Source organism: Oreochromis niloticus, linkage group LG11 (assembly GCF_001858045.2).
Source record: "Oreochromis niloticus isolate F11D_XX linkage group LG11, O_niloticus_UMD_NMBU, whole genome shotgun sequence".
Taxonomy (NCBI): Eukaryota; Metazoa; Chordata; class Actinopteri; order Cichliformes; family Cichlidae; genus Oreochromis; species Oreochromis niloticus.
This window is the reverse complement of record NC_031976.2, coordinates 7,831,672-7,846,290: the sequence shown is the minus strand read 5'-3', so window position 1 is coordinate 7,846,290 and position 14,619 is coordinate 7,831,672. Positions and strand designations below refer to the sequence as shown.

At 38.1% G+C, this 14,619-nt stretch overlaps 1 protein-coding gene across 4 annotated transcripts in view; it reads right to left on the bottom strand.

The window, feature by feature from the left end:
- The window catches only part of LOC100699146 (collagen alpha-1(XIV) chain), a 152,154-nt gene that overhangs the window by 45,513 nt on the left and 92,022 nt on the right, over positions 1 to 14,619 (bottom strand). For all 4 annotated transcript variants that reach the window (XR_003222272.1, XM_025911718.1, XM_019364636.2 and 1 more), the window contains exon 33: positions 11,801 to 11,910. Coding sequence is in view for 3 of the 4 variants with exons in the window: in XM_025911718.1 (XP_025767503.1) it covers positions 11,801 to 11,910 (110 nt within the window). In the remaining variant the exon portion in view is untranslated. The remainder of the gene's footprint in view (positions 1 to 11,800; positions 11,911 to 14,619) is intronic.

Here is a 14,619-nt window from a genome sequence, read left to right as displayed (position 1 = left end):
TGTGGCATTTAGTGGTTTCAGTTCAGGTTAACATTGGTGTTTAGGGAATGAATGCAGGCCAGTGTGTGTTTGTGTGTGCAGAAAAGATGTCAGTCACTCACCTTCAGGCTAGCTGGATTTCCTAAAGCAATGACTGATTTTCAGGCTTGTGGATGTCTTGAAAACTAAAGACTGATACACTCTTCCCTTCTTAACAGTGGATTGTGTGAAATCGGAATAATCGGGTTGACAGTTGCAGGAAGCAGATATACGCTGTTTTCTACTCATTCACTGTATTTTGCACTCATGATAAACAGATAAATGTGTTTTTAACTACTAAAGACTTTCTGTTTTTTATAGTTTGCTTGCAGCCTGAGCACTTTTGACCAAGCACATTTAAAAACCATTTGGTTAGGGAAAACATTTGTGGAATAACAATTTGAAACAATCGGCTATCCTGTGGTGCTGATTTAGCATTTTTAATATCTGTTTTGATTATATATGTTTTTGAATGGTGGATGCAACAAAAAGTCTTGCCCCTTCTATCCTCTGGCTATCCAGTATCCCCAGAGGCTTAAATCAGTAGACTAGCTGACAGGTTTTCAGATTGATATTAAATGTCTTTTATTGCTTTCCTCATTGTTTGATGAATCATTAAAAAACAATCTCTGAACTAAAATAAAGCCCCTCTCCATGTATAATGCACTCATCACCAATTACTTAGCTGCTCTTGTCCTATGACAGCTGGGATAGGCTCCAGCCCCCACAACCCTGAAATGGATAAGCAATTAAGCAAATGGATGAATCAGTGTCTAAAGCCCCTGAATTCACTAACATTTCATAGTCCCAGGTTGCCAAATTGCTGCCAGCCTCTTCCAGTATCTATACCCTAAGACATGGACCGGACTTGTGAAACTCTATTTTCTGTCAGTGTAAAGATGTTTAACTACACATCTGACATATCTTAATGTAAGAAAAAGAAGTGCAATTTAAATAATACATCTCTGCTGTGGTAAATGAAAGAAATCTGTCAGCGCAGCTCTTTGGACTTAAATTTAAAGAAATAAATGTGTAAAATTACAGAAAGTAGCTCAATGGTCAGACTGTCCTGTAATTATAATTGACAGAAAATATCATTTTATTAGAACATACAGGAACTTTCCTGTCATTTCATGTTCATCTCTAAGTTGATTACTTCTGTGTAGTATGAAGGGCCAATGCTGGAGGTCTTTATTTATTTTAAAGCCATAAAACTAAATCTTTATAATGCTTTCTAATATGTTTTATATTGCTATAAAATGCAAAGATACAGTTAATATTTTTCAAAGCCATCCTATGGGGCCAACTGGTGAATTTGCAAGGCCGATTCTGGACCCCAAACCTTATGTTTGACACCCTTGTCCTATGACATGCATATGAAAGTATCATGACTGGCTAGAAGTTAAACATGCACAGTTATTTGTGAACAATCAGCACATGCAGCATTGCGAGCGTTGCCTTGCTTATATTGTTTCCTGACTTGCACTAGAGCGTACACAGAATTTCAATAACGCATAAAGGCTTATTAATAATTCATTTATACTTTATATCTTTTTAAAAAGACTTTCAATAATGTATATAGCTTTAAGAATCGTTGTACCCCTCATACTCTTATACACGACTAATTGCATATAGGTTTTTATTTTCATCCGTAGCTCATATTCTTATAGCTTATATCTTACTTTTACACTGAAGCTCACCAGTTGTTTTAATAGTTTTGTTCTCACCCTGTTGATTATGTGATGATTTTCCACAGAGATTCATCTCAAAGGGCTGCACTTGATCTCACATCATAGTTAGGTACAATCAACTACATCCTCTAGTATCCCAGCACAGACCACCCAGTGTCAGTGGCCTTGTGGCATCCCTTAGAGAAGGACTCAGTAAAGACTACACACAGAATTAAAAAGATGACTCTTTTAAACAGCCTTCTTTTATTTACACTGTAACAAATGAGTGACTTTAAAACTACCTTCAACATTACGAGACTGTTTTGTGTTTGTATTTGTCCATTTGAGACAAACACACACACCTAATAAGAGATAAATTCTCAAAACTGAGACCTGGAAATATAACTTATCAGTGCGGCATAAGACAATAAAGTAAAACAAAAGCCATGACAACAATAACTGAGAATGGAATTTAAGAAATATAACTAGTATAATGCTTTTTGCATTGAGCTGTACCTTGCAGGTCAGATGGCTGGCTGGAGCCGCTCACAGCCAATACTGCTGCCATAACAAGATAAATTACTCTGTTGCTGTCTCCCGCTCGTTCTCCTTCACACACACAGAGACACACAGACACACACACACAGACACACACACACACACGCACACGCACGCTGCTATTTTCTGCTGTCTTAAACATCAGCTGCATGTGAAATATAAAGTACCTCAGTTGCTTGTATCTCCTGTCAAAAGATAGTTTATTTCACTTTAACACAACTTGTTTTGCTTTATTTTTCAGGTTAAATAAATAAATAAATTTGTGACTGTGTGACTGACAGCGCTATGTTATGTTTGTCATGTTGCAGATATAACTTGGGTGATGAGTCTCACAAATTGAACTCAAAAGTACTATGATATCAGAAAAACAAAAACATAACACAGAGCTATCACTATTATCATGGCTGCATATGAATGTCAACATAAAGTAAAATATGTAGAAATTATTATTTTGGGGATTCAGTAGTATGTAGCTGCACCAGGCACATCAGGCTTGAGCACCTGCCCCTTTTATGTGTGTGTGCATGTCCTGCCTGTACCTCTCAACAGTAACATTTAACTACAAATCACAATTTTGCTAAATAAAAGGATCTCGCTTGCATCAGTCACATGACTACCATTAACCAATGCTCGCCCTTGACGGCAGAGCGTGCTGGTTACGAGCTGGGAACGAGCTCGCAAAGAGCACCCGGATTTTTGCCGCCTGGGCGGTGCGGAGCTGCGGGGGAAACACAAATTCATTGGGAAACCAGTATGTAGGTTGTACATCTTACACTGTAGTCTATAGCACACAGGAGTATTAGGTTTTTATGTACACGCTGTTAAGTTGTCTTGTGGCAACTGACGAATTGAAACAAATGAGCGTGCTGTGTGTGCAACAGCGCGATAAAACATTACCTGTCCTTTTATTAACTGCACAAGTAGTGGTGTCATTAGCTGCTAGCTAACTGGGTAAGGGTGTCATGGATCTGTAGCTCTGTCCGCCGTTTTAGGGAACATATTTAGTTTTAAAGTAAGTTACAAGGCTTTTCTCCACCTTTCTGGAGGGCTTATATTTAATTAAAAACTATCTAATATGCATATCCACATAATTATGGATTAATATAATTATGATATTTTAAAAACACACTGTTTTAAAGAAGTTACATTAAGAAACAGATATATTAAATTAATATTTCATATATGACAAAATACTGATTTTACAGCAGCAGACTTATTGTATCTCTACAGTTTAAACATTTAATAAGCTTTCTGCCTGCACAGAGTGGATACTGAAACAAATTAAATCCTCACAAATACATTATTTTATATTTATTCCTTTGTTTTTTATTATTATTATTTTATTATTATAGTACTAGGAATAAATAATAAGGGAAGGATTCTGGATCAGCAACATGATGAAAACTTGTGGACATAGTACACACAGTATTCTGGAGAAGGTATAGATGTATGTGCGTGTGTGTGTGTTTTATGTGTATAGATTTTTTTAGATTATTCCTCATGATATAACATTGTCTAGACATGCCCTGTAAGGACAGGAGGAGGAAACAGTGACAGAAGGAGCTGTGTGAGGCTGATAAAGGCAGTGGATCCCTCAGCAGCTGGTTTACAAAGAGCACAGGTAACAATAACACATGTACCAGTTGTTGCATTGCAGAGGTACTCAAGTATAAAAACAATAATAAACACAATTGTTTTGGTCCTATAACATTTTTCTATCATTACTTTATTATGGATTAGGTGTTGTTAAGTGTGGAAAATTAAATAATAGATTAATTCAACAGCAAAGAGTGACTCACAGGCAGAGCCGAGTTTATTTCCCACAGTTTTTTTTAATCTGTTGCCTCATGGCTCCATGTGCTGTCAACAATCTTTGGATTTTATTATTATCTCATAACACTTGTTTAATCAGAGACCATCTCTCCTATGGACTTTAAATGTCTACAGTCTCAGATCAACACAGCCCTGCAGTCCAGCACTATCAGTAGCAGGAGCAGCAGTAACCCCTCAACAGCAACACTGTACCCATCATGAAAAACACACGATCTGATATCGTCGTGTTGGTGTTGTTCCCAGATCATCATACTAAATGTTGTTCCAGGATCAACATTGCAAGTGACCAATCAGAATGTTGTGACGTCATACTTTTGCGACTTCGGGAAAAACCGCCGTAAAACAAAAAACTGTACTTAAGCTGCGAGAAACCGCCTCTGTCCACCGATCAACGGACCCTGACCCTAATCCTAACCCTAACCCTTTAATAAACGCTAAGCAGAATTGATATTGTCCTTGCAACATTGGAATTTCATAAATGCACGAATGGCTTGGCGCGCAAAAGAATAACGTCACAACAATGTGATTGGTCACTTGCAATGTTGAACCTGGAACAACATTTTCATGATGATCTGGGAACAACACCAACACGACGATATCAGATCATCCATGAAAAACATAGGCTATGTTTGCTTTGCATTGTCAACACCTAATGACAGTGATATAGTATGATACGATTCCATATTGGATTCTTGATGAATGTGGGTTGTTGTTATTCAGCCTGGTTCTATGTGCCCCTTTTTAACTTCAAACATCTCTGCATGGCCCTGAGCTTTCACCTGGACTCATTTTATGCATTATTGATTTATTACAGATTGGACATAGAGGGTGTTGGTTAACTTATGTCTTATTGCCTTTATTGTTTAACCTCTGCACTGATGACTACAGCTCTACACAGTCTGGCTATGATCTGGATACATTTGCGATTGGTCATTTTAGATAGCATTGACGTTTTTGCATTGATGATTTTTTGATATTCTAGGTCTCATCTGGTGCTCTCTGTGCCTGATAAACAAAGTGTTTTGTTTATGAAATTTGAATTTGAATTATCACTTTAACATGAATAAAGTTGGATTCTTAAGTTCAATTTGTATCTGGTTTTGTGGTTTTAATACAGATATCTTCACACCCTAGAAGCAGATTTTAAATGATGATGCCTGATTACACATGAAGAAACTGTTGCTCTTGCATGTGTTTTTTGTGTAGTTGCAAGAGAAAAAAAAGTTGTCTAGCTCATACTGTATGCTGTAAGCTGACCATACAAAGGGAGTTTTTCCTTCCCACTGTCGCCAAAGTGCTTGCTCATAGGGGGTCATATGATTGTTGGGTTTTTCTCTGTATTTATTATTGTGCTATCTACTGTACAATATAAAGCGCCTTGAGGCGACTTTTGTTGTGATTTGGCGCTATATAAATAAAATTGAATTGAATTGAATTATTAAATGCTCAACTTATTTTGTTGATGTAAACCATTATTTGGCCTGTAACTGGGTCTGGTTTGACATTTAGAGATGCTGAAAAACAAACAAACAAGTCTCATTATTCCTGTCTTACTGATAAAGATCAGTGTACATAATGAGAAGCTAGAGCAGATTTGAGCATTTTTACTCTAGCTCTGGTAAAATAAACGTTTTTTTAAAAACAAATTTAAAATGATGCCTTTATTTGAACAGTCACTGCAGAGAGCAACGGGAAGTGTAAGAGACAGAAGAGTATGACATGCATCAAAAGATTTACCAGCAGGAAGTGAAATCATGGATGTACATTATGAACCTTGTGTATTTTCTATAGTCTTCTATAGCAAGACTAACATCACTTGCATTGGATTGGGTTTATCTGTCAGATAAATATAGAAACATCTAGGAAAGCAGAAACAAAATAAATCTAAACAAACGAAACTGCTCCCTAAACCTCTCCCACAAGACAAGAATGGTCCCTGGATCTTGGACGTTACTTGAAAAGGGTTACTGCCCATCTCTGGTCATTACCCATATGTTGAGTCCATGCATGGGCGCCACAGATAATTTTCTCTTCATGTTTTATTTTGATAATATTTTTGCCTCTGGTGTTTTTTTATTTGATTTTGTCCTCCTTGTCCCTTCGTTCTTGATTAGTTTCAGCTGCGTTCCCCACCTGTATGTATCCATTTCCTGAGTCTCCCCCTGTCTTGTGTTTTATTTTGCACATTGTTGTTCATTTCCTTGCTCTGCTTTCCCTGAGTTTTCTGAGTATGTTTGTAGTCTTTGGCATGGCACTCTATCACCATTCGGATTTTGGGCTTTCTTTTTAGTTTTCTGGAACCGGAAGCATTAAAGCTTGTTTAAAGTTTATTGCTGTTTCAAGATTCCTGCACTTCTGTCCATAAATGTGTCCTCCACACAACAGTTCATTAAACACTGATGCACTTAGGGTTCAAACTCTCTCCAAGGTGAAAATCCTTTGCTTTTTACACTGGACAATAAAAACGTCTTACTTCCTACAGGGACTCTTTTTACTTTCTAGACCAAATAGTTTATGTTCTAAAGTGTTCTGTCAAAGGCGGGGACCTACCAACATTCATGAATATGGATTTAAAATAATAATAACAACAATCAATAAACAAATTAAGAGTGCTTCTACTAGCTGTAGAAAGTAACAAATGTACAGGTGGAAATTTCCTTAGTGTCAATTTTTTACAGCGCACACAACGACAGCTTTATGTGCTGCTAGTAACTTTTTAATGCGGGGCATTCAATCATTTGGGTCACAGAAATAGTGTCCGCACAGTTTTGGAGCAAAATGAGTTGTGTATTGCGGATAACTTTCACCTCTAAGTGTTAAAACTCCTCATCATATCCATTTCTTCCCCTGCTCTCCTTTCTCTTCCTTTACCTGTTTTTGTTCCCTCTGTGTACAGAGAGAGAACACACACTGATGGCACTGATGGAAGCACACACACAAACATACACTCAGCATGTTTGTGTGTGTGCTTCCATCAGTGCCAGATCCCGCTGAGTATTCCTGCTTTCACATGAGGTGTCTTCATATGGTAATCCCTTTATAAAGGACCCACAAACATGCACACACAGACACACACTCCTCTTATTCACTTGTCATCCTGTCTAAATGGAGAGGGAGACTTCCTCTGGTCAGGCAGTCCTCTGCATCTGTTCCCTCTCTGAAAATTGTCATGTTCTCCCGGAGAACGGCGAGAAACAACAGAGAAGACAAAAGGCAGAGAGAATGATGGACAGCTACTCCATGACATTTTGAGAACTGAGATAGAGACAGTTAGTGGGCTGCTGTTGTTTTCAGCAGAAATCCACAGAAATTCCAAGCAAAGAAACAAGCAAAATAATGTTTATAGAAACTTTTCTTGGAGTTCTATTCATTTGTCAAACAAACGTCTACTAGTCTTTTAAAAAAACAAAAAATACAGCAAAATCTAAATGCGACTGGTTGAATTAAAAGAGCTCCTGAAATGGCACTCAAAGAAGAACGTGCATGTAAAGACAAAAGGCCTGATTATCATTATTTCGTTTATCTCAGCTAATGTTGTTTTGCAGTGTGAATTAGTCATTTCCTGGGCCTGCTGAGGCTAAATCAATGTCATTATTTATTCAGCGGGGGCATTTGCATCAGTATTTATTTCTGTGTTTATTTTTTTCTCAAAATGCTCTTTCCTCTCAAGTGAGCACAAAATTGTCTTCTGTTGGAGGAAAGCCATCAGAATCTGCTATTTTCACTCAGTCAGAGTAATTAGATACAACATAATTTACATAAAAATGCTCAGACGTAATCCCAGTCATCGAGGTAAATGTGAAATGCCTTTGGAAGAAAATCATTTGGGGGGAATAAATAATATGGTTTCTCCAGGGAATAGGTATGACTGCATAAACAACTAAAGACCTTGTTCTAATGGTGTACTCATAAAATCAACTTTTTAAAGGGATTACACTCTAAAAAAAAGTCACTTGTGTTGCACTGATTAAAAAAATAGACTGTTTAAAATGAGATTATCCTTTTTTCTTTTAAATCACATCAAAAATAATGACAAAAGTCCACAATAACCTTATCACAGGAGACCATAGAAATTACTTAAAGGTTGTTGAAATCTGCAGTTTTACTCCCACGTTGCACTCTCCACTGGTTTAAAAAAACAATTGGTGCAAGAAAAGCAGTGGAGAGTGGGAGGGAGACAGAGAATAGGAAAGGGGGCTATCATCACATTTTTAAACACTCTCCACAGCGGTGCTGACAGATTGAGAGAAAAATTTCAGCCCAGGAGCCTCTGGAAAACCACCCAACAGGAGCCACAGCTTCAAAAACACCAAAAATACAATACAGCTTTCTTATGTTTTTGGCTCTCTACGGCAGCTACCGCCACAATTCCTTCTCTCTCTGTCCCAATCTGCTCTCCAGAGTTTCAAGGCAGCAAACCTCAACATTTATGTGAAAAACTACCACCTAAAAGTTCTGAACAGAGTTTATCACTCTATGGGTACAGCAAATATGTTAAACCAAATATTATGTTAGCATGGCATTAGCAGCTGCAGTCCCAGCAGATCAGTTAATCTCATAGTCCGACCACATCGTCTGATGACTCAGTTAATAATTATCTGTTATACTGAAGCTGCTTTAGCATGCACACAGATGATATACATGTGAAAGCCACTTTGCAACCCACGTTCACCCAGATACTTACTGCTAAGTTTGTTATAAATGGGATCATAATTTAGAAAATGGGTAATGTTAAAATAAGACCTAAAGTCATTTATTTGGAAAAATAAACTCAACAGGAAATGGTTTACTGAGGTCATAAATCAAGCAGGAAGTAGTCCTACATTGAGAGAATGTGATTAAGTATAGTAATTAGGACATTTTTATAGATAACCTTCAATGGTCACGAGCTGCTCTATTGTATGATTTTCATTTTAGTCTTTTTTAATGTAATCATCAGGCAACATAATATCATCATGCTATAATCACATATCATAATACAGTGCTCCCTAACGCAGTTCACCTTTTGTGGCCTCGCTGTTTTGCGGATTTTTTTGTGCAATTTTGCATGCTTTTTTTTCCTCTCTCTCTCTTTTTTTTTTTTACAGCGCACTGTGTTCTGCGTGCTGATTGGCTGTAGACCACTGTCAATCAATCTCATGCCACGTCTCCTGTACAGTACAGAATGCGTTCAGCTTGTCAAATTTACATAAATCTTCGATCGCTAGCAGTGTGACTCTGAAGTGCTGCACTGTATATTTGTAAGTTTTCTCCTCAACAAACACAACAATGTCGATGAAATGTTTTGCACCGTCAAAGGGAACCGCGGGTGCCTTTGGTTTCATTCTACAGGGTGGGCCATTTATATGGATACACCGTATTAACATGGGAATGGTTGGTGATATTAAAGTCCTGTTTGTGGCACATTAGTATATGTGAGGGGGCAAACTCCTCAAGATGGGTGGTGACCATGGTGGCCATTTAGAAGTCGGCCATCTTGGATACAATTTTTGTTTTTTCAATAGGAAGAGGGCCATGTGACACATCAAACTTATTGGTAATGTCACAAGAAAAACAATGGTGTGCTTGGTTTCAATGTAACTTTATTCTTTCATGAGTTATTTACAAGTTTCTCTTTGTTCACAGCCATTGACATATCGAAGAGGTTAACACGTGAGGAGCGGATTGAAATTGTGCTGATATCTGGTGAACGCAGTAACCGGGTCATTGCAGCAGATTTCAATGCAAGACACCCTACGAGACCACCCATCTCCCATGCTACAGTCAGCAAACTGCTTGCTAAGTTTCGTGAAACTGGTTCAGTGTTGGATTTGCCAAAATGTGGACGCAAGAAAACTGTCACTAATGCAGAAACATCAGTGGCTGTCCTAGCTTCATTCAGCAAGAGCCCACAGTGTAGCAAGAGCCCACAGTGTAGCACTCGCCGCATGTCACTGGAGAGTGGCATTAGTCGAACATCCCTTCGGCAGATATTAGCTACTCACAAATGGCACCCTTACAAACTCCAGCTACTGCAGCATCTCAACGAGGATGACCCAGATCGGCACACAGAATTTACAGAATGGGCAAAACAAAAACTGGAACAGGACCCTCAGTTCACGCAGAAGATTTTGTTCAGTGATGAGGCAAACTTTTATGTGAATGGTGAAGTTAACAAACAAAACCACCGCTATTGGTCTGACACTAACCCACATTGGATGGATCCCTCCAAGACTGCTGGAACAACACAAGTGATGGTTTGGTGTGGTATATGGGGTACAACGATAGTGGGTCCATTCTTCATCAATGGAAACCTCAAGGCCACTGGATATTTGAAATTGCTACATGATGATGTGTTTCCCTCTTTATGCACTGAAGCTGGCATGTTCCCTGAGTTTTTCCAGCAAGATGGTGCACCACCACATTATGGGTGCCAGGTCCGAGCATCCCTAGATGAACAGTTTCCTGGAAAGTGGATTGGTCGTCGTGGGCCAGTTGAATGGCCCCCAAGGTCTCCTGATCTGACCCCCTTAGACTTTTATCTTTGGGGTCATCTGAAGGCAGTTGTCTATGGTGTGAAGATACGAGATGTGCAGCACCTGAAACTACGGATACTGGATGCCTGTGCTGGCATTTCTCCTGCGGTGTTGCTATCAGTGTGTGAAGAGTGGAAGAAGAGGGTTGCATTGACAATCCAACACAATGGGCAGCACATTGAACACATTTTATAAGTGGTCAGAAACTTGTAAATAACTCATGAAAGAATAAAGTTACGTTGAAACCAAGCACACCATTGTTTTTCTTGTGACATTACCAATAAGTTTGATGTGTCACATGGCCCTCTTCCTATTGAAAAAACAAAAGTTGTATCCAAGATGGCCGACTTCTAAATGGCCACCATGGTCACCACCCATCTTGAGGAGTTTGCCCCCTCACATATACTAATGTGCCACAAACAGGACTTTAATATCACCAACCGTTCCCATTTTATTACGGTGTATCCATATAAATGGCGCACCCTGTATAATACTGAACTTGTTTTTCTACAAAGGTTTGAACTTTGAGGGTGTTTAAACAAGAGAGAAAAGTGTGAAAATGTTCATGCCTGTCTGAGAAAAGTGTATAAAGTGTGTAGTGAGGGGTTTTACAACCTTAAAACATCTATAATAATTGTAAAAAATAAAGTTGGCTACTTCGTGGATTTCACCTATCGCGGGTTATTTTTAGAACGTATCTAAAAACGTGGGACCACTGTATTGAATTTTTGTGGTGATAAATTAGTTATGTAATTATGGTGAAATTAGAATAATACAATGCTAAGTGTTGGTCATTATATCTCATCGTTAGGCTATAATATGTTATCTAGATTAGAACATGTGCCTGTGTGGGCAATCTTGTTTACTGAATGCCTGATCACGTGGGAGAAGTCTGTGGACAGACAGACAGAGACTTGAAGTGTCATAATAACAACATGTGACTTCTTACATCTGCTTTAACAACTGGCCAACTCACCCCTGCTGGCCATTAGAGAGAAAGCATGGTTAAGCAAGCACTCCTATGCTGGCTTTACATTTAAGCCCCGGAGTTTATGTTCATCTTTTATATACAGTTTTTGTGAACATCATACCTGCTTGACATCAGAATGTTAGCCACAATGCAATTTCTTTGTCTGTTGTGATGCCTACGTTTTGAATCCAGCTACGTAAAGTTATTTTCAGCGTAGAGTTGCAAAAAACACTAACCTTGTGGAAGCTGCCATGGAAAATTTTTTTGATTGCTGCCTCTTCAAAGGTAGCAGTCTGGAACTCTCCTTTGTAGTCATGGTTAAAGAACGTCAGTGTCTTTCCAGAGTCTGTGGGAGGAAAGTGGTGGTAGTGAGGTTGGGAGGAAAAAAGAAATTCAATCAGAAACAAACAAAATCAAACTGCATATTTCAAGTGCCTGGACTAACAGAAACAGCTTTTTGAATAACACATACACTGTTGTATTCACACTAAAGACTCAAGATGTAAGCAAATACATGTCACTCACTCAAAAGTAACTCAAGCCCAAACTAAAATGCAATTTTGTTGCCTTCTTGCTGTATCGGGCTGAATTGGGAAAGCAGAAAAAAACTAAATGATTTTTTAACATCCTCCAGCTACTCCTGGGATCTCACATGGGATCTCATACACTGATATGGAAATGGCAGCAGATCAAGTCTTCTCCAAGTCAGTGATGTCCAAAACACTTCTAAAAGTTCACCCTAGGGGTGAGCTTACCGAGTGTGCACTGTTTTCTGTGATATGGCTTATCACAGTCTGACACAAACACTTACTATACAGCCACTGCACCATGGTAAGTCTTCAGCCACCATTATCATCATCATCCCATCTGTTTTAACTAAAACTGACTTTATATCATACTCAAGCTGTGGCTGATCAACAGCTGTAAATTTAAGGCCATGACCCCTTTTCATACATATAATCAGTACCATTCAGAAAGAGTTAAATAATACGGGTATTTACCAAAAAAAGCAGGGAACAGTCACGTTAAAAAGAAAGCATACAGTCTGTCAGGTTTTCTGTATCAGGACAAAATGACAAATCTGATCCTTATCAGCTCTTTAAATCAGATGACTACAACCTCAGATAAACAGAAATATGACATTCTTGTCTATGTCATTATTTATTTAGCAAAAACTAAGGCAAAAAGCAGGAACAGTGTGTGACAGACTGAGTACATCCAATGATTTATTAGCTTGTAGAGCCACTTTTAGCAGCAATAATTTGAATTAATAATTTTCTGTATGACTTTATCATCCCTCACATCATTGTAGAAGAATTTGTCACACACTTCTTTATAACATTGGTTCAGTTCACTGATTTTTGTGAGTAATTATTTATGCACATCTCCCTTCAGGTTCAAGTTCTGCCGCAGCATTTCAATCTGCACTTGTGACCAGGCCATTGCAACACATTTTTCAGACATTCTGATGGAGATTTGCTGCTGTGCTTGGGATCATTGTCCTGTTGCATAACCCAGTTTTGGCCAACCTTTAGCTGGTAGCTGGTATGAGGTGTTTGTGGTCATGTGTAATGTTTGTTTTTTCCCAAATGTGGCGTTGTGTATTAGGACCAAATATCTCCATTTTGGTCTCATCTGTCCGAAGGACATTGCAAGCTTTGTGGTTTGTTCAGATGCAACTTTGCAAACCTAAGCCCTGTTGGCATGTTCCTTTTAGAGAGAACAGGCTTTCTCCTGGCAGCCATTTAACATTTACCATGCTGACTGAGGCTTATAGAGTCTAACATGTAGCTCTTGGGTATTTTTACAGTTTCTGAGCAATGCTAAACCTGACATTATGGTGAATTTGCTGGGCCACTGTCAGAAGGTCTTCCACACAATGATGGAAATTGACTCATAACCTTTCCCACATTGATCTGCAGCAATAATTGCTTCTCTGAGATCATTGCTGGCATCTTTCCTCTTTGGCATTGTGTAAACACACACCTGAATGCTCCAAACAAGTAATCTGCCAAAACCTCTGCATTTATAGAGGTGCTCACACTGGTTAATCAGGTCTACTTAGTTTTGCACACCTATACTCTTTGAATTTTTGTTAAATAAATAGTTTTGTAGTTCACCTAAAGTTGTATTTACATCATTTTAAGACCTGCTAAGGAAAAGATCATTTTTATGTCCTGATACATAAAACCTTAGATTTGAAAAAGGCCATGCTTTACTTTAACCATGTCTGTATCTTTGATTTTTATTGATCATCTAGGTTAAATACAAACTATTTTTTATTGTTTTTGTTGTTTCCACAAAGAAAAACAAGATAAAATATGACATTTTGAAAGTGGAAAACTGCATTTTGTTCTGGAAATCATTGAGACCTTCCCAGAAAAATGGATATGTATGTTTCAGGGCATATAAAGGCTTGTATACAGTGTGCAGCCTCATTGGTGAAGTGAAAGTTAACCTTGACAGAGGCGCACCAGTAGTCTTTGATTCATTTAAAATCAAATGTGGACTGGTCGACCACTGAAAAGCCTTCCATGTCTAAAAAGTCTTTAATAAGTTTGGATCATGAGAAGGTGGTGTTTCTTGTTTAGATGATTGTTTTTACATGTTTTCTTTACATGACAGATTTTTCTCCAGTTCTCCAGATTTCAGACGTATTAATATATTGTAATAACTACTGCAGTAGATAATACTCCAATCTCTGAATTCTAATGTTTACTTTTACAAGGCATTATTCTTCAGTTTGTGAAGTAATATGCCACATTATTCAAAACAGTAATGAAACCCTCCCCATCTTCACTTGTAAAGCATCATTTTCTTTTTCTGTCAGTGATTTCTGAAATGCACCATTTTTTTCCCGTGTACACATCCTTTCCAGTCTTTTAATGCCTCTGACTCAAATATTTTGAAACACATTAACAGCATCCAATCAAAAATAAGCACATATAGCATGCATACAATTAACCATGGGTTTAAATGATCATTGCATTCCTCTTTTTTTCTTTTCTTTTTTTTCTTTTCACAACGTGTCCCAACTTCTTAAAGCTGCATAAAC